The sequence below is a fragment of the Styela clava genome, chromosome 6 (assembly GCF_964204865.1).
Source record: "Styela clava chromosome 6, kaStyClav1.hap1.2, whole genome shotgun sequence".
Classification (NCBI taxonomy): domain Eukaryota; kingdom Metazoa; phylum Chordata; class Ascidiacea; order Stolidobranchia; family Styelidae; genus Styela; species Styela clava.
The window spans coordinates 10532550-10554844 of NC_135255.1; the positions used below are offsets into that span (position 1 = coordinate 10532550).

At 34.7% G+C, this 22295-nt stretch overlaps 1 protein-coding gene across 2 annotated transcripts in view; it reads left to right on the forward strand.

The window, feature by feature from the left end:
- Positions 1-22295, forward strand: part of LOC120331532 (uncharacterized) — a 77007-nt gene that overhangs the window by 34588 nt on the left and 20124 nt on the right. For both annotated transcript variants that reach the window (XM_039398618.2, XM_039398619.2), the window contains 2 exons: positions 5847-5902; positions 7531-7638. In XM_039398618.2, the coding sequence (XP_039254552.2) occupies positions 5847-5902; positions 7531-7638 (164 nt within the window). The remainder of the gene's footprint in view (positions 1-5846; positions 5903-7530; positions 7639-22295) is intronic.

A 22295-nucleotide genomic window follows, 5' to 3' on the forward strand; every position in this document is an offset into this window, starting at 1 on the left:
CGAACTTGCAAGTCGCAACTCACAATAGAACTAAAATAAGGAAAATTGGAATAAATTATGGCCCAACCCTAACCTGATATACATACTACGTTCTGGTGTCCGCCATCTTGGTTCACATACTACGGGAGTACCATTAATTTAGTATGGTACGAGTTGGAATGAGTCTTTTCATATGCTTTCGGGCATAAGTTAAAAAACAGCGCTCACAACTGCTTTTTTGGATAAATTTTAGTTGTAATTCGAGTAATAAGATTTGTAAATTGTTTCATTTTCAGCTGCGACCTCGTCAACTTATCCCACGGTATATTATCCCTCTTATCATAAGTTGTCATATCTTAAGCACAGAGGGATGTCGTCATATGTGTATTCAATTAGCCACTCATCAGTTAGCTTAAGGTGTACAACGACACATACTCGAGATTCCCCTCCCATGTAGAAATTGGTCGTAAAGTCGTTATGTTAAGCTGAATATGGTTGGGTTGAATATGAATCGCACTAAAAGTAGAGATATATTTATGGTCCTCACTTGTCGAGATTTATAGTGTGATACTCGGTTACTCTGTGAGAATACATCATCGGCACAGTTTCTCATTAAACATTACGACGTCGCGACAAGGTAACTTTTATTTAACTAAGTACGTAGCGCGTCATTCTCGGTTGATTTTTTCCTAGCGTTCAAGATAAGGTATATTGAGAAATAGCTATACAAAGAGAGCTTAGTATAAGTGTAAGATGTAATAGATAATTTAAATATCGATGAATTAATATGCTTTGAATAATGGCGAAGTAGTAACACGTCGTTCGAACTCCGGGATGGGTCGAATTTCCTAATCCGGTGCTTCCGGGATATCGAGTTGTTTTCTGGCCTGCTCTAATGGTTAGCAAATGATGTAGGTAGCGAGAAAGGAAGACTTATAAAATGCATGTCATATTAACAAATAGTAGTAAACATCGGTATTTAATGTTAGATACATCAAGGGCCCGACGGTTTATAATATTAAACATGATGCTTGGGTATTGGTACCTGTTAATTGCTTTTTCAATAAAATGGTGATATTTATTACGTTTCTGAAACATTCGCCAGACCTAGCTTGGACTTGTACCATACCTATGTTCGATTTAGGTTCGTGGTCTGCGAGTATCGCACACTTTTAGTTTGTGAAGTGTCGCTATTTTCGTTATAAGTTATATGATGGACAAAACTAGTATTGTTATAAACGTGAATCATCGATTTAGGCGCGGATATTTGGAAGAAATAACTAGAAGGGAATTAGCCTTGCGATGACGGATTTGATCACTCAATTCCATTTGTTTATTGGAGTGAAGTCGCCTTTTGTATCTAGTGTTTACATCAGTCGATGGATTTGTTTCCAGTTTATTCACCTGTTATATATTTCGATTCGAATTCTTGAGTTGTTTTTGTCTATTTGGTTCCAGTCCTGCTGTGTTATTGTTTGTTCGTAAGAGAAGTAGGAAAGTCGACTGTTTGGCGATTCGTCCGTTATGACGTAACAATTTTACATTTGTTGTTATTTCTAAATCAACAATGCTTACGAATGATATAATCAATTTGAAAAATTAATCCTCAGCAAATTGACGACGTATTAAGCGAGATGTTGTTGTCAGGTTTCTTGATTACCAGGCTCATGATATTTAAATGTGTTTAAACGTAGTTATTGGAAACATTGTTTGTGATCGTATTCCCAATTATTGCCTTGTCAGATATAATTAGTAAATGCAGCTAATAATCAGTGCGTAAATAATCCTTTATTCGATTCTTAAACCTTTATTTTGGTAGCACCGCGTTTGCAGATTGATTTTTTTTCATTGGTCCGTCTATAACTTGGTGGCTTGAGAAGACCTCCAACGCTTTGCGCATTGCGACTGATTTACACCAATTTGACCAATTACTATGTTTGGAGTAAATTCAAATTAAGCGCTGTATTTTGCAACACGGCGTAACGTGTATGCATATCATATATAGGCTACTATTGATAATTTGATTTAATTAAAATTTGTGTTGTTCAGAATGAAATTGCTGGCTTCCCTTATATTATTTCATTAGGTATCTTGTATTTCTGTGATAATTGTAATGTAATTTACAAATTGCGTCATGCGTGTTTTGTTATTCACATGGATGCATGACCTTGTCTAGTGTACACTCGTAAAGGGTTTGATGATAACGTCATCATACCGCCCAACTTGCGTAGCGTGACAGATACTGTTTGCTTTTCTGACCCGACATAAATTGCGTTTTCAATTTCCATCAGCTTTTATGTTTCTAACATTGTCCTGCCATTTTACTATCATGTTTGTACATGACTAGCTGAAATATATATAATAAAATGTGATAAGGTGTGATGGGATTTATGTGACAAAACAAGGAAGGCCGATAAAGAGTTAATTTTTGCATCACTAATTTATAGGTTTAATATGTTTTATGGTGGTTTTTCATTTACCCCTAGATAAGTTACTCATTACTACGATTTATATTTCAACTATGTTCCCTATACTAATTTTTTAGCTGTTTTGAAAACGTTAAAGCATCTATGTGCTGTTACTACAGAACTGTTCTAATCAGATTTTTCACACTTTGTTAAATTTATGTATTTCCTATAATTTTAATGTACGTTACAACTGGGAAACTATAACGGTAAAGTTAGAATCGAATAGGGAACCTTCGAACGAATGTTTACTTTTTTCGCGTAGTTTATGAGGGGAAAACTTTTTCCAAACGCCATGCCCGATGGTGAATTGCGTCTCTTTTATAGTGGTGGATTGTTAAAAGCCAAACAAAAGAACTCTATTTGGTAAATCCAACATTTTGCTGAGTGGTGTAGACTTAAAAGTCTTTTGTATTACGCAGCGGCGTGTTAACTTTCTGTTTGTATCTAGTTGAAAAAAGTTTCGATTTTTTTTCTTGTTACACTTATTAGGATTAGTGGGGTGCTTAAAGATAAAAAAGCGTTTGCGCTGGATTTTGGAACTATAACAGAGCGTATTGGGGATGCGTATTTTGAGGGTATTCGAAGCATAATATTGTTACTTGTAGTAATATTTTCTGAAGTTTTGTCGAATAAATGCACTATGGTAATGTAATACTGCAGTGAGTTAGCGAAGTAAATGCGTGTAAAGAATAGAAGTTATGTCATTCTCAGTTCTGCTTGCAGTCTGCACAGTCATTTTGATGTCAGTTGAGGTAGAAACGAATATCGATTTGAAATTTCGAACTAGACTAAATTAGATTATTGTAAAGTTGCTTATATCAAAGTTGAACGTTTCATAATCAAATTTTTTATTATGTAATATTTAGAATTCAGATTTTTGTTGTTAATTCAATTAAAAATATTAATATTTTGACGTAATTTAACGAAATTTTGCGCTGTTGCATACTGTGCAATTTGAAACTGTTGTTGATATATTTCCGTTCGTATCAATGTAGGAAGCGGGCAGCGATTGAATAACTTCATCAGAAAATGCAAAACTACCATTCATTGTGTTTTTAAAATGGTATCTGTATCAAATTTCATGCCCCTGAGTTCGTGTAGCTGCATATCAAAAGGACGTAGTGCTGAAGAGTTTATTCTTCTATAATAAGTCATTCGACACCGTTTTCTGACATATTATCTCCATCACTGGTATATTAATTGTAGTTGTTCCTTGCTTCGAGATAATAATCGATTCCAGGCCCTCGCTAGTGGTGCACATCGATCGTAAGTCAGTTTTGCAGCGAGGAAAAATGGAATTGCTACTTGCAATCTGCTGTTTATCATGTTTATTGTAATGTTATTACAGAGGCTTAGTTATGAAATATACCGTAGTTGTATAAAATATAATCAGCCAGATTTGACGATTGACTTGTGCGGGGTCAAAAATGATGTTTCGTTTTAATAGCAGTAATGTAATTCGGTACAAACCGCCAGCTTTTTTCCAGTCTTGAATAGAATTTTACCTATCTGTGATTAGCGAGGTAGAGCAGTTTACAGATCCAGTAGCAATTCGTTCACACCGTTGTAATGACTTTCTCGGTTCATTCAAATATGGAAAATCTATCGTATAAGTGTCAGTATCAGTACCAATTCTTCAATCCTACTTTGAAATTTTAATGTAGTGCTGATGTAAGGGTAGATTAGGAAACGCTGTGCAAGGGCTGTTTAGCAACATTTATGTATGGTTATAAATGTATTAATGTTATCATTTTTGATAAACGATATTTAAAGCATACGCTTTTCGCTACAAGCAAGTTTCTGCGCAAGTAGGCGGGTTACTTTATTTTGGACAAACGGGGATTTTTTCGACTCTGCATTGACTACCGAACTTACACTCAGGGCGAGGTGGTGGGCATTTGATATGGATACGAGATTTTAACTTGTACCTGCGAATAATTAATTTTTTAAGTAATCATGTTGCATTTAATCAGTATCTTAATATCCTGAATCCTGACTTATAGTTAAACTCAAAATGTTTTACTGGTGAACACAAATTTAGGATCTTTTGTACAAAGCCATTGAGATTTGAGAAAAACACTTAAAAATAAGAAATTCGTAATTAGGTATCCAGTTGGGGTTAGTGTTAGAGGAATGATTTGGAAATTTAAATTTCCAGCGCAATCTGCATTCCTATAACCATAACACAAACACTACCTAAATAAATAATAATTTTATTATTTTGAGCGTTGACGAGGTTGTTTTTTGGTGGGATCTTTGTACAAAATATCCCAAATTTAGTTTGTTTGCGCAAATATACAAATACCACAATTTTTTTCATCAAATCTCCAATTTACTTTCGATTTTGTTACAGATATATGTTTTTGTGTGTTGTTTTCATGTAAAATATTGTAGTTTCTTTGGGTACACAAGTGTTAAATTATATCCAATATGAAGAAAATTCGTGCCATGTCTGGAGTTACTTTCGATTTTGTTACAGATATATGTTTTTGTGTGTTGTTTTCATGTAAAATATTGTAGTTTCTTTGGGTACACAAGTGTTAAATTATATCCAATATGAAGAAAATTCGTGCCATGTCTGGAGTCCCGGCTAAGACTCCAAGCATGTATGGCACGAATAAAAAACGAAACAGTTTAACTGCTGGATTATATAGAATGTTTATGAGGGAAAAGAAAAATGCAGATAAGTCTGGAAAAGAACCAACGTTTGATCTATTACCTAGGTAATAATCCTTGGATATTGACATTTCAATAGATTTTCAAATCTATCTTGTCACAGACAGAAAAATAAACTGCAAAATGCCTCCCTATGGGTTTAACATCGACACAATCATATTTTATGAGGCAATTCCATAGGAATAAGGCTGTATTCAATCAATCATTGATATGCAAGGAGATAATAATTTTCAGATTTGTTTTGTTTTACCATTGGCATTGCTTTTACCCAATTTATTTTACACTCGGAGTGAGGTTTTGGGCATGAAGTTTGGAGATTTTGTGATTTGCGAAAGTTATTGTTAGAAAAAGGATAGCTGTCTCGAAGGCTTGGTCTCGATGGGTCGTTCATAAGAAGCCTCTCGCTGGGTACAATCCTTCTGAAGATTCATTTTTTGCTAGCTATGTGGTAATCTGGTATTCCACATCCACAAATATTCTATCCAGAAAATCTGTAACAGTTATACTATGACATTGGCTAAATATGACATTGTACATCGAAATCGAATTAAAAAATCTTCTCATTGAAGGTTAGGTTTGGGTTGAATATTCCATATGTACGACAATTTTCATGGGTCCTTCCATGGGTGATAATTTCCTATTGCCAGTAATCTCCTTTTTGATGCAGGGCACTTGGAAAGTAAACACATCCATTTAAATCTATAATTTTTTTGTCTTTTACAGATTCGACTCCAAGCTTCCACCAAATGCCAAGATACCAGACGTTAAATATCCAAAAAGTGAGTAAACATGTTTTATTTGCATTAGCCAATGTCCACCAGCAACGTTTGTTTGAATTGTACTACGATCATTATGTTTGATTAACGTAATAAATCGAATTTTGATCGGAATGTCGTTGTGCATGTCCAGACTGGGCAAATCTATGTCCACATGAAAAATGGCCTATGACTCATTTTGTATTTTTCTTCTTGTTGTTGTGAAAAATCTCTTTTCCCATTAACTACTGAAACCGAACCAATTGCTTTGAAATTTTCAGTGGTTAAAGATTGCTGTAGTCCCTAGAATACTATTTCAAAATTTCCAATGGGCTCTAGGGATTTAGTTTGCTATTTGACGTTTCATGAAAATGAAAATAAATAATGCTTGTAGGTGTAGTTATTCCGCGACCGCATGTCAGCGGATCTCCTGCTTTGAGAAAGTCGGATGTATTTTGGGGGTTCGGTAGACTACGGTACCGGTACTTTGGTATACAGATGCTGTTACATTTTGAGACATATAAACACACATACGTACTTTCGCACGACCCTTATAGTTTCGTTGCCTTTTTAGTATTTGATTTACAAATTATACCAAGTTCGCTTTTCAGTTGTATCGTTTGTCCTTCAATTTGATCAAATCGTGTTTTGACGATGCAGCAAAAACGTTATTGAGCCAAGTCAAGGTTATCCCTTGTTATTTCTGATACGATAAAAGAACTTTTTACTTCAAAAAGATTACTTCTGATAACCGCTCACTCGGCACACGTATTCGTATGCTTTAAATCATGTTTACAAAATTATTTTCTCCTTGATAAAGATATATCTTGATGTATACATGTTTACTTAAAGTCCTCAGATGTTTCAATATCAATAACTGTACCAAATCGATGTTTATTACATCGTCCTATGGTATATGACCTGTTTCTGCAGTTGAATTGAAATTGCTCGTCGCAATTAAAATTGATTAAGAATATTGAAATCGTTTAAATAACGCCACCGGGGCATCTTTATCACACAATGTATCTCCAATTCATCACATAATAATGATGTGACGACCTTCCCCTAAAAAAACAGCCATTTGAACATAATATAGAGCAAGGGTGGGCACGGTTTTTGAACCAGGGGCCAAAAATTTTGCCTATCGTATGACCGGCGGGCCATGTAAGTGTGACGTAAAAAGTTACATTTTATGAGCAATATTTACAGTGTTACGAAAGTAACAGTGAAAGACGATAAGCCTCGTGCCAAAACTAAATTCAACCGCAATCTCAACAAATTCCGTGAGGTATTGTTAGCTAAAACATCAAAATTTGGTTTCGGTTTGGTTGTGGCATCATCAGGCGGGCCAGATTGAATTACCCAACGAGCCGGATTTGGCCCGCGGGCCGTACTTTACCCATGTCTGTTCTAGAGAAAAAATAACTTTTTTGCAAAGCGTCCAAGATTACTGAAACTTCTGGGTACATAAACAGAAATTCACCTAATAAAAATTGTTTTTAAGTCACCGCCTAAAAAACACCTTTTGTATTGTTTTAGATTTCTGAAAAATTGACAAGATCCCAAACGCATAAGGTCTTGGTTGGCTCGATAGTCGTACCTTTCAATCTTGTCAAATTTTCTAGTCTTAAAATACTTCATACTTTTTCTAGCAACTGGAAACGGTGTAGTCGATGAAAACAAAGTCCGAATTGTCGTCAGAAATTACGATGCAAAAACTTCAGAAGAATTATCCTTGCGAGTTGGTACAAGAGTTATCGGTGAGTTGAAATATTTTCTATTACACAAAGCAGCTTCATGGATAAGCAATGACTTCAACATGTTATTCATTTTTCAATACGCTGTTGAGCGGCTAGATGGCGGTGCGGCATTAGCCAAATATGATCTCATTATGATGCTAAGCACGACTTTCGTCGTTGCTTCATATTTTCTGATGCCATGTTTTTTTCTATTGCCTGTTCTCTGATATTGGAATAAGGTACCTTTTGTTGGACGACGATCAGCTACTCCTTTGGTGCTTTATTTTAAATTGCAACTGTCAACGACTTTTAGTGGACAATGACTACTGATGCAGCAGTGCGATTTTATTTTTATACGAAACGAAGTACTACAATATATGAGTATTTGAACGCCGCATTTTGCTTTGTAATCGTGCAATATATTTTCAAAATTTTCGTAATCATTGGTTTGAGCGTTATAAATACCAATCATTGCTTTCTTAGAACTAATTTATCAACATTGCATTTAACTTGGACAACTCCATACGACTTTGTTTGCTTATCGGTATATATTCACAAAAAGACTTTGTCACGACTTTATCTTATCAGTATTCGGACCATTGTGCGCCTTTTTCAAGTGTCTATTCAGCCCCTGACTCTCGAAATACCGAAGTCCACTCAAGACGTCTTTAAACCACATCACCGCCTGCCGTATGGAAAAATAGAAGATTTTCCACATATCAAGTTTGATACGCATCAAAACCAAGTTTAAAGATTCGTTTCACGATTGTTCTAGCCTTGTCGGAATTGCCTAAACTTCGAATTGGCATGGTGTTTATTTCTACGAATGTTGGCTCAAGAACTACCCACTGGGCGTCTGCAAGTAGTTTGCGGTAAAGCTCTTTACAATATCAACCCTTGGCAAGAATTATCGATCTGTCGTTTAAATTCCCCTCATTAATATGTATTCAAAACTATACGTGAATCTAACTAAAGGTATTTATTCATTTTACGTGGGGTCGATTTTTGATAGTGGGGGAATGCAACCTTGAACGATAAACATTAATATTTTCACCGCTTGTTTGGCCACAAAATTTGCCCATTTATTTATGGAAAACCTAATAAGCTTCCCAATGGTAGTAATACATGGTTTCAGTGCACTCCGAAATATTGATTTATTTATTGAGGCATTGCTGTCTCTACATTTTTGCCATCAATTTATTCTGCCTTTTCATGAACTTATTGATGTATTAGGATATCGATTATTGAATCGTGTTGCAGCAGTTTTAATTAGCCTGCAACAGAAACTTGGACGATTTGTGGTTCTTTTACTTTTACGTTTCTAATCAGTATTTATGATGTATAAAGGCCGGAGCTTTGTCCCCGAATCTACCTCACTCATCATAATATTGTGGAGTCGTGGCATATACCATAAAACTTTGCTCTGGAGAGGTTGGGAAACGTGGCACCTAGCCATCGCGCCAATGCCAACCAGCTTTATGTGTAATATTCAGCGAAAACTTGAGACACTACTATGGTTAACCCAAATGAACAATTCTTAAAAATGCTTTATTTAAGTTGGTAAACAAAATGGTAATTGTGGTCCAACCACTTTCTACCTACATAAAAACATACGCCATCGTTTTTTAGGTTCATGCCATGATATCTGAATTATATTACATAAATCGCACAACACTTGAAACACCTTGGTGAAGGCATTGCGACTAGGAGATTTTAATTGCCTTAAGCCTGATAATGGCTTATGGGATTTAAGGATTGTCAGCCGTATGTATTGAATAAAAAAATCAATAATTCCCAGTAGTGACCATTGTCCGTTGGCTATTTGACCAAAAATAGCCGTTTTAATGGGGAATTTTTATTCATTAAAAATCTCGCCTTGAGCCCATTTATTAGTTTTCTGAGATGACCCATCGTGGAATTTTAAAAAGGATGTTACATAAATTTAAAACTCGAATTCGCTCAGCGAATTGAAAGGCTGCCCTTGCTTTATATTCAGTAACCTTGGAATATACTGACTCAAGTATAATACAAACATGCTTATAACTTTTTATATAAAAGACATACAAACGAAAAATTCATTTAACAGATAAGTAAAAACTTTTATAATAATAATATAATAGTAGTATATTAGTAATAGTAATATTGTTCTCTCATTCCTTACTATTATATTGCGTATTGCAAATTAACCGCAAAATTCAATTGTGTTACGACTTTTTTGATAGTATATAATTACCATCCCTAGAGTAATAACACTGTTATCACACAGGCTGTATTTATGCCTCGCGGGTGTACACCATACATAACTATAGTATTGCGTTTAACAACTGTATCGTCTGTGGTCTACATTCCTAGACAATATGCATGGAATAGTAGCTCTAATACATCTGTTGTGTTTAATCAAATTCTATCGTCTGACAAATACCCAACAGATATCGGGATTCCAGTAGTACACGCCCTTCTATTGCTTTTAAAAAAATTAGTTGATTCGTGTATATTGTCTGGTAATTGTATGGGGTTGGAATTTGTCGATCAAGTGTGATTATCAATAGGCTGTGTTTGTAACGCATGACTCACAAAGTGATGCACATACTTCTTCATTTACCCGACCTAATGGTGTATAAATTATATTAATTTTAATCGTCTTTTTAATAGTGTTTGTGCCTGCGTTCATTGCGCTACTTTAATTGGATTTGTATCGTATGTAGGTCAGGGTAGAGTATGGTGGGTATGCTGTTCTTTCTATAGACGGCAAAGGGCTACAATATAGCTTACGTTTCTCTGGGATTAATTTTCCCAAAAATTGATAGAGACGTTAATTAGTGGTGTTTAATTCGCAAATACAGTATGGTTTATAGTTGCGAATTCGCGGTAATGGTCACCACTTGATAATCCTTTTCAGCTGTGTTGGCGTTTAATCTAATCGGATTTTTGTTTGGATGAGATTAAATGATTTTGCATACCAAAATCACATTCAAAAGGATTTTTAATTGCTGTGATTGTCTTTCGCTTTCCTCACCCGTGGATTGATATGATAAGAAGCTTAACGAATCAGAGTATTAGTAACAAAAAACTGGAGCTTCATTGTGGGAGCCTTGTTCCTTGAAAATTTCCCATAAAAAAGGATTATACGATTTTGCCCACTAACTACTGCGGTATCGGGTTGAATAACATACACGAGTTTTGGTTAAAATGTTAATAAACGTTTTAGCCTTTAATCAAAATCCTTTACGTCCATCGTAATACTTTTCACAATTTATCGTCGATCATGTACGAACACTTATGAGCGTAATTTAAATTGTTTTGATAGCTGCTCTATGCTTGTAATGATATTTGGTTGTAATAATTACGACTGAAACAGGAAACTCAACCCAGAAAAGTTCTTGGAAAATGTGAGGAATTCGGATACTGAGGTTTTAAGTCGTCAATTTGCCAGGCCTATTTTTAACTGACCTTGATCAGAGAATTGAGAAACTGTGTTTGTAATACATTAGGTTTGGTAAAGCCACATACTATAACCTTTATTATAGAAATACAACGGAGGTACATGTAATTCAGTCGGGATGAGAATGTAATGATTATTTTAAAATCAGCCGATCAGATTGAAAAAGTTTCAGCGTGTCGAGCCAGCAAACGATTTTTTATTATTTCCGGTACAGCGATCAACTTTTTTCCATCGAATTGCGGTGAATAGGACCGACGATATGATTGTTTCGTATTTTGCAGGACCGTTTTAATGCGGAACATGCTCGGTAGATTTGAGTTAGATGTTTCAGAATATTTTAGTTTTAATGAGTATGCAAATTTGCCAGTGTTTGGAATTGCATTTGATCGACTTCTAAGTGGGATATTTTAGCTTGAGGGCAAATGCATCACCTGCTTAGTCAGTTCCCTACGTGGTTTAAAAAATGTCCCATTTAATCAGGCTGGGTTATCGAAAGATGCTGATTATGATATCTGTATTGCCTTTACTACAAAGATGTATAATGTGATATACTCGGGAGTTTAAGAACTGAGAGTTGCTGAAGATCGGAAAAGATATTTTTGATGACATTTGCAGTTTGTTAGTATGACGTATTCAAGACAATTGGAAATGAACTTTGAAAGTCAAGGCGTTTTACGTCAATGATACCTGCCCACGTACCTAGTAACTTGAACTGATGTAGGGTCAAGTTAAATGCACGTTGTTTTTTCCTAGGTAGCTCTACTTATGAGATAATTTCCAAATTGAGAGTGTCAAAATTATACTATTAATACATGCAATTGAGCATCTCATTTTTTCAGCGAAAGAGTGCTGCAATGAATTTGGCGCAAAAATGTTGACATATAGCGTAGCAGACAGTGCGCATTTTTTTAAATAATAATTATCACTGCATTAGGCCTCTCAGTCTTCAAGCAGGAATGTTGTATTACTCCAGGAATCTATGTTAAAGTGAGGTGCTTATCTATGTAAGAACTCAATAATGAGGTCAACTTATAGTCAGTTACATCACTCCAGTTTATAATAGCATATTAAGCAGAATATCATTGTGGTATTTTGCTGCATCAGTAACAACATATAACAAACATCAAACTCGCTAATGATAAGCAATTTATCTTTGCAAGCGTATGATTAAGGTGAAAGCTTATTATAGACATATTTTTGTGGTCGGAAACACGATCGAAATCTTGTTTGCAATATCAATTGATCTTCAATGATGGATTAGGTAATTAGATGTCGCCTGTCTATGAGCGGATGCTTTTGCTACCAAATGTGTTCATATTAGACTCAGTAGAAATACTGTGCATTATTCTCCCAGATTCCAAGAAAGGTTTAGGCAGAGTTATATCAAAGTAAACGCAAATGAGCACGTGATTTGTATATGATTATTCGAAGAAGATAGCTTTAGAAACAAACACAAGCAATTATTACAATGAGCTCTTTCTAAGCATATATTGGTTTGCGATGAAATATAGCCAGTTTATTGTCACTTTATCACAAAAGCTTGTTCGATACGCTTCCAGGTTCAGGATAGTTTCCCCGAAAGACTATGACTCATCATCTAGGCCAGTGGTTCTCAACCTTTTGTCTTTCATGGCCCACTTTCGTTGCATAAAAATCCCTTGGCCCACTAACTTTCTCATGCAAGGGAAAAACTACAAGAAAATCGAGAATCTTTCTACAAAAATAAATACTTTCACTTTACTAATTAGAATAAAAAGCGGCAGCATCCTCCATTGCTACTACAATAAAAATTTGATTATAGTGACACAAATGAAACTAAACTTTTCAATAACTACAGTAATTTTAATACGCTCGTCGCCCACTCGAAAATGCCTCGATGGCCCAGCAGTGGGCCATGGCCTACTGGTTGAGAACCAGTGATCTAGGCAGAGCAGGTCATAATTCAGGTTTCAGTCTCTGTTTAATAAATCCATACCAAGACCAATCCAATTAAATATTTGGGTTGCTATCATAATGGGAGCGAGCCAAGTCAAAGCACCTAGCTTTGATGTTTCATCATAGGAAAAAGTCGATAAAACTGACCATTATAACCTTGGTACATGGGCTGGGTATTGAATCAATATGAACCCACACATTCGTGATTTACGATCGTTCCTTCAGGATATTTTTGTTACTGTTATCAAAAGCACTAATTAGCCAGTTGATAGCTTCTTAATACTTATCGATTTGCAGCTTACATTTGCAAACGATTGGTTGAGCGCCAAATGCGTACTTAAATGTCTCTAATTACAGTTTTTTTTTTGCACGATTATTTTCTCTCCCAAATCAATCACAAATAAAAAAAAAAAATAGGATTTAAATAAATAGTCTTCATAATGCGTCGAACTCAACCATACAAATCAGCATCGTTTACGAAAGGAATGTATTCTACGGCACCAAAAGGTAAACCTTCGGAAGCGAAATGGTCGTATCTTGGGGCTTTCAACAGGGCAGCACAAGACGAATTAAAACAAGGTAACTTTCACTGATATTTGTCTGACTAAGACGCATTACAGCTTTGTTATCGCGATTTCAGGGATTATAAGCAAATTGATATTTCATTTAAATGTTTATTTCAAAAAGCATACTGAGAATCAGTGGGGTTACAATACTATACTATACACTGAAAATTATATGTCAATCCTACGTTTTTGTAACCCTCATTGTATATATAGCAACGTTTCCCAGACGGGAAGAAATTTGAGGGACGAAGTTTTTTTTATTTGGTGTTGTTTTTTGATATCTGTTTACTTATTTAGTATTCTTGTAAGACATAATGATACTCAAACCATAAGCTATTCGATCTGTACGCAAACCAGAATGCGAATTGCACGTAACTCTAGCTAAAGATTAATTAGCCATTGAACAACAAATGAGAAAGTTTTATGTATAGTGAGGGAAGAAATCCAAAATAGGCAAAGGGATGAATTTATCTAAGTTTGGTAATCAATGGTATTGGTACATATATAGTCTGGCAACGTTTTGTATATAGATTTCGCTTACGCCTTTATTGACTTTCTTAAAACTATACAATGACGGATAGTCTGTTTCATATAAATCTAATAAACTTGGTCTAGGTGCACTTGAGAATATCTTCATTTGCAATGAATTATCATGTGATGTGCAATTTAAGGTACCTGTTGTTTCTCGCTGCGACGTATTCTGGGTTCCATCATGGGAAATAGTTTTAGCAAATTTACGCGTTGTTGTATCAGCCTAATGCTTTTCTTGCTGCAATACTTTGATTTTCTGTATGGTTGTAGCTATGCCACGTTTTGTTTGTTTGTTTCGAAAAACAATCACTCAGTTTCACTTAAAAAAATAATGAATCGTGACATTAAGTTAATTATAGAAATTAATTTGTCTGTAATTATCATTGTGACACGACAAGGTCACGAAATATTTTAATAGTTGAAAATTACCCGTCTAATTTATTGTCTGGTTTATATGGGTCATATGGAGGCGGATTTCCAATGCATTCATTATTATTTATTATATGTAGAAAGCACGATGTTATATGTATTATATGTTTCACTGTTGAGAAATATCACTTTTTGCTTGAATAAAAAAGTTAATATAATTTTACATTTTAAATTTTCAACAAAGCCTAGTTTATTGAAATTGAGATCTGTGAGGTCCAGAGATTTTACAATCGAATCCGAACTCGGGTTAGGAAAAATTTAGACTCTGATTCCCAACTGCGCGTCGTAAAAAACTATGAACTCGAAGAAAATTGAATTTTAATACCTGGAACATTGACGTGTGTACGCCCACTTTGACAGACTATCATTAACACATAATAAACTTGATGCTTGATGGAGTTTTTCGAAATTTCGAAGTCCTACTGGCTTTTTGTGCTCAAAAATCAGTTATTTTACTATTTTTTTTCACCAGCATTAGCACTTAATTTGCAGTTATCATTTCACCTGTTCAATGCTTGGCATTTCTATTTCAGTCCTGACACTGACTAATGCTTACTTTACGTGTGATATCGATCTTTTTTATATGATTAATTAACATTATCCCACTTCCCAATCTCAGAATGGGTTCACGGACTTTTTGAACAGTGCGTCCAACTTTCGAGCCAGCCATTTCATGACACATATGCGAATCTTTAAATCTAATTTCAAGCCTCGGAACTGTTCTATCGATCGATCTTTCGCGTTTTCAGTCAAACAACGGTGTTTATATTTATTACAGGAAAATGAAAATATCGATCTTGTTAACCCCGAGTGTCTTAACGGATACTCTCAGCCCTTAAGGAATAGACTTAAATGATATTCGGGTAAACGGAGTTTAGAGTTAGGTTAGCTGGTCGGAATGACAGTGCGTTAATGAAAATCAAAATTGACTTTAAGAACGGGTCATATTATGATGTCATAATGATGGTATTGTGACGTTAATGGAGAGTAAATGAGGCATTTTTGTAATAATTTTTTCGCGTCGTTGAAGATGAACTATAGCCAACTACATTGAGGCTTCAGACTTGTGCGCTTCCAATTATTGAAATATAGATTCACTATTGTCCTCTTAGACTGGGGTAAAGCTGAAATCCACTGTTGGGTATTCGTACCGCTATTTAGCGAGATTGCTACCTTCAACGAAAAGAATTTTCTCGTTTCAGTAAGTTTATGAAGGGATTGGTGAACTAATGATCGCATTCTGGATTCTGTAGCCTACAATTTGTCTCCAGTTGTTCACTCAGTTCAGTGATTTCTTTTATGGGTACATTGGGAGAATTTATCTTCATAAAAAAGCGTATGTTTTAGTTTGTAGCTGATTTGGTTGAATGTCTTTCTACATTAAGAAGGTCCGCTAACTCCGAAGGTAAAATCTGTGAGGAAAGAGAGATTTATAACTTTACCTCAGAATGACTATGGGTATAGGAAATATCATGCCATATCCATACTTGCCGAACTTTTTGTAGCTACTTGAATTAATAAATAACTTGATGATATCATAAACTTACTAGACTAGCCGTCGCAACGGGCGGTATTCACCAATTGGTTTAGACTAGAACATATTTTCAAATACACGGTCTTCGTATTATATGTACTATATATGAAAATGGGAATGATGTCGAAACAGAAAACGAAGTAATTTGTTCTTTTCGATTCTTATTGCTCGAAAGTGATGCCTGGAAGGATTCAGCTTATTAAAATGTTACAGGCCTGTAGTGTTTGTTATAAATGCAGCGCCGCGTTGGAGAAGCACTTATGTGCCATAATATCTTCAAGTGTTAGTATTGGTATTGAATTCACGTCATTATCTAAATATACGAATCTGTCTCGTCTCGTAAATAATATTTTTCAAGTACTGTTTCTGTTTGTTTGGGTATTGAAGATGAATTGATAAGCATTAGATGCCGAAGAGAAAATCTCGAATCAGTCAAAAGTGTTGTACGGTTTGAGCGGTGTGGGTAGTTTGAATGCGATTTGCTAAAAATAAAGGCGCAGTTAGGGCGATCGTGTTCTAAGGAAAAAGGATTTGGTTGAAAACCAAATTGTCTTTTAGATTTATTTCATATTAAATATAGTATTATATATTTCTAATCAAGATTTGGTTATTCAGTGAGAATTTCAGAAGTCGAAACCAGCACCCATTGTGATTTTGAATTGATAAAGTAAGACAAACCTTTTCAGAGTTGCATATTTCATAAAATTAACGAGTTAAAGTTATTTTTTGAGAGCAACAGAAACCGTAGTCGGAATTTATAAATTATATAAGCTTCCAATGATTTCATCCTTATTTTTTTTCACATCCGATAAGATTCGAAATTATACAATATAACCAAAGTCCTCACTTACAGTCTGATATACATCGATATAAAACGATATAGCCCAGGGCAACTCGATAATAAGAACACGTTGAATCTTCAGACGAGTCTCAAATGTGTAGTCAATTTATTTTGGTCTATCAAGACAAATAGTCAGGCTAAGTGAATAAATGAATAAACATAGAAAACAATATAGGAATTGAAATAAATTTGCGTTTTTTTTAAGTAGTAAAAAATATTTTTAATTGCAGTCAAGGAGGGCTAATCATTTCCGAATATTAGCAAATCACATTCATTTTTGTAACGTTATAATTTATAAATATCAGTCACAGTAAGGGAAGTGTTGGTTAGGCGAGACCGTAGTCCGTATTTCCAAAGAATAGTTCGGAATGAGTCAGGTAGGAGTAGGCTAAGTAAAAGCTTTTTCGTGTTACTGTTGGTGGACATAAATGAAAACGTCCAACTTTCGTTGTATTGGTCTCGATTTCAAATATTTAGATTTTAGAAGGAAGATATTGTCTTCGATAATTCTAATGTTTCCTGTAAAAACATTTCCGTGCAATATCGTGTCTGATTTTGAAGTTTGGTTCCGGTACTCAGTCCAAATGTATTAATGAATAAATGATCGGTTTCTTTAATTTAAATGTACACCCAGTACAACAGCTTTCTTTCCATTTTAATGAAAAATTTAGGGGTAATGACCTGATTTAACACAAATATCGGAAATCTTTGATCGAAAACTTGCAAGTCGATTTATATTTGTATGTCCGAGGTACACTGTCGAATGGGTGTCGATGACTTCAGAGGAAGACTTTTTTCGTCCAAAATTGTGAATTTAGGGCGCCTTTATTTTAAACATTTGGACAATTTGACAATCTTTCGTTAGAGTGATCACGACTATACCTACATTATTATTATTTTACTATATAGTAATGGTACTTAAATAGTTATTACGGAGTCACTTCACCAATACTTCAGGCGTGTTATGAGCAATAATATTCTCTATTTGAGAACCATAGTAATTGTGTAAAAACAAGCATGATGGATATATTAATAGGGTATTCCATCAGTATCCCATGCTTGATAGTGTGATATCGATTCTTTCAAACTCGCTCAACCAGTTGTTTAAAGTGATCACAGCTAATAAATTTGTAAAGTATTTCAGAAATTTATTGTAATTTCAAACTTTCTGAATATTTAAATATTACCATTGCCCATAAAAGCATTGCATGATCTTCGATCATTCATACCTTATCACTGGACAGTGGGTTATTTTCATCTTTAAGCACGAATCGTGGCTTAAAATACCGACTAATGCTAGTAAATTTGTCTACTTTTCAACAACATGTCGCACTCAAGTTGTATTTATATCGGTTGCTATGAAGAATCCTCATTCGTTTATTATACAAAACAGATGACTTTGATGATGTACTAGCACAACAAAGTATCTGATTCATTTGTAACTTTGAATCGTTTATGAGATTAATTCTTACGAAGGTTCGCAGACATTCCCATTGAGTTCTGACAGGGAAAAACAAATTTCTGTTCCAGGTCTTTCGACGTCTAGTTGGATAAGAGTCAGTGTGAGTTATTTTGGGCTATATGTTCAAGGTGACTCTGTTTCTTTTTATAAGCATAATAAGTATATTTCATAGTCATAGGAATTCAGAATGTGGGACAACCTTTATAAGCAATAAAAAAAAAACTATAAGTTGTTGAAATATACCTTGAGGTTGAATGATGATCACGTATTATGTATTACCCATATTTCGACATTTCAGCATAGCTTTCTTGATATTTTCTAACTTAATTTACTGGGCTTTGTCTGGTCTGAAATGTATTGCCAAATCTTCGTGACTGTTTGTCAACAAAGCATAAACACAATTAAGCTTTGATTGACAGACACAAGCATTAGATAAAAAGGCATGAGACTATAAGTTGAACTGATAGATTAGATGGAAGACCAAGTATTAGATGGAGGACCAAATATATATGATGCTGGCATAATGCACGAGAGGTGACTGTATGACTATGAGTTTTATATATTATTCCTGATGTGGTAAAACTGTCCATTTTGTTGGAAGATTCAGCTAGTTAAAGCGAGAATAGTATACAGAATTTAGCCGGGAGCTATCTTGGTATTGAAACTATTTTTTTGATTTATTTTGTTCTTATACTATGTTCGATCTCGCGAGTGTAAAGTATCCTATGTTGGTTGAGCTAATTTAGGTTGATGGCGAGGTCATAGTTTCAATATACCTTCCTACATTTCACAGGCCTTTGACAATATAAATATCCATTATTACAAATCAGTTCAACACAATATTGCAATATTTGTGTCTGTATCATATCATTATCCCATATTTCACATTCCGAGATATTGGATTTCCGTTCCCATACCTGTTTTCATAATGCCTACGTCATACCCCTTTTTGTTCAAACAAACTGATTTATTGTGAGACCAAAATACCACATTGTCTACCCTTAAACAAAGTCGATTTAATGTGAGAAATAAATGGGTATTTGCCTAATCGAACTTTATATATGTATGGTGAAATCATACGTTTTCACCGCATATAATCACGTGGTGCAAGACGCTGATTTCCCATTCAAAAAGCTATAAATAGGCATATGCTTGGCAAGACGGTATATTTATGTTCAAATTTCTGCAAATGATAATACATAATAACAAAATCATCCATATTTATATTTATTACTGGCCAATTCGGGGACGCTTATTAAATCGACACTCGATGGCGCTTGAAATTTGAAACAATACCTAAGTTCGGAATACTTTTTTGTGTAAGTGTTAATACAGCAAATACCAGGGACATTATAAAATCTCAATTGTTATCTTTTTAGCCAGTTTATTGTCAATTTAATTGATGTTAAGTATATGAAATAAAATTATTTGGCTCTTACTTTGTTTTGCTAATCGAAAAAGGCAATTTTCCCGTCATTATGGAATTTTTATTTGTCTAAAAAATCACGCCATTTGCAATTTTGTTTAATTTGTCTCAGTGCACTTGGCATACATCTGTCGTCTTTCATAATGAGGCATTAATTTTTTTGTCCTTTTTATCAGTTCGCCTTTTTCTCGTTTTCTTGACTCTGGGGAAATTCGCCTTCAGCGGTTTCGCTTTGTTTAATCCCGGTAACGCCCTGTCATAAATCCATTAACTGTGAGAGATATTTGGCCAGGTGTCGATCGTGTGTCATTTTCTTGTTCCAAACTTGTGCTGTCATTAACCTTATATTATTAATGGACGTGCACACAGTATGATCAAATATTTGCTGTCATTTTGCGTATTGGGAATTTCTAGGACTTGATTCAAAATTTTAAGGGCTTATATAATCAAATGTCGAGTCTGTGGAGTGCTAGATGTGCTTCTATCAGTTTTTAAACGGCGAAAAAGAAAAATTTGTCGAGTTGTCCACAGTTGCAAATTTAAATCCATAGTTTGAATACACAAGGGAGTTAGTTTAACGTTGTTTAGTGTTTTGTTTTGGAAGTTACTAAGGCCACTCATTGGCCATATCTCAGACAAACAGGTGTAGAAGGTTGTTTGTTTTTGCCTATTGTTTTCATAGAATCTATTGTATAGGTACGGAACACCACATCGTACCACCGCCTTTCAATTCTCTTTCGCAATTTGTTTTGCCAGGAAAGCGTGATATAGCGAGAATGCGAGAATGGATTGAAACTTACTATTTCGAAAGGGATAATAAGCAGTAGGCGAGGAAGTTATAGTTATTAGATAAGAGTGTAGCCTGGCTTGGCGTGTAGCGAACGTTTACGAAAGCTGAGCAACTGAAATACCGTCCGTAGCCGGGTTTCCAATCGTACAACAAGCAGAGCGTTCTAATTATTGTTGCTTACAATAGACCTAGTTAATCAATCAAGTTAGCTAGTGATGAATGTGAGTACAATTCACAGAGCGGCGTAGACTAATGATAAAAGAGTTTTTTGACGAAACAGCTGTGACTTTTATTAGGTAAAGGAGGTTTTTACCCGTTTTGCCATAAATTTGAATTATATCGAAAAAAAATGGAAGTAAATTTATATCAGTCATTATTTATATAGATAAACTCAGCAACAACGTTTCTGTTTATGAAATTCAACCCATATATGACGTCATAGCCTAGGTCAGTGACCAGATTAAAGCAATGTCGATTCCAGTTTGAATTCTCGACTGCATCATATATTATTCAGGAGATTGGCTTAAATATAAAACCAACCCCTTGCCACGCATGATATATAGATAAGTCTTGCATTACATGCATAATTCAGGCACATCCACATTTGGGGTGATGTAACTAAAAAAATTGAAATTTCAAGCTCTGATTTGTCTTTGAAGTCAATTCAAGAATACTCTTTATTTATTAATGCGAGTTGTAATGCCAGCTTCAGGTATTTGGTTATAGCAGAGATTGGTGGTTTTTCTTTACTTCGAGATGTAATAATATTTTTAATCCTCTTGTATGAACTATTTCTAGTGTAAATAGATATTTTGATTATCATCAGGCAGATTTTTTTTTTGTAAAAGCGAATTGTTGGTTTAGCGATTTCAGAAATCCAAATATTGCCGGAAAAAAATATTTTAAGCAAATACCGCGATTGATGTGGTTATGATACAAGGATGTAATTCAATAAATTTAAACGTGATTGCATTCAAACAAACAAAGCAATATGGTGTTTTCTTCCCAACGTGCAGAATCAACACTCATCACATGGTCTTCTTGTTATACATAATGAATTAAGCATTTTATATAAGGTTGTGTGACATTTTGAGAATTCATGCATAAAGATATAGTAATAGTTCTGTAGTTCAATTTCATCTTCAAGTATTGCAGTGTATAGATTGTAAGGAACTTCCGTATGTATGTATGTATGTTAGTACTGTGTATTCCCAATAGGTTCAAGTTTGGCGTTACCAGACATCGATAAGGGAATATAATGAATAGTCGTTATTTATTACATTTGTAAAGGAAATCGTGTTGTATACATGATGTATTTAATCGATTTGATTTTCGACGAGAATAAAGCAATACATGACGTAACTCATTGCACGAACACTCGTGCAGTTATGGATTTTACTCTGGTGGTAGAATGATAGCCGCCAAGCTGTCCCTTTTTCCTTTTGCACGTTTCATATTTTTCATATTGAGACATTGCTTGTTTCTTCCAGTTTTTCTTATATGCATATATTGATCAGTTTTAAACTTACATGACTTCATGCAATTTTGCAGCAATCAATAATTTGAAATCTTGTGTCTGTCTCGATAAAAAAAACAGAAAAATGTCTTTGTTGATTTGTAGGGAAATCATGTGCCATGCTATATTCAAATATAAACTTCATACTTATTTCATTCTTTTATTCAAACATTTCAAACGGAAGTGAGCCCCAAATAATCTTTCTG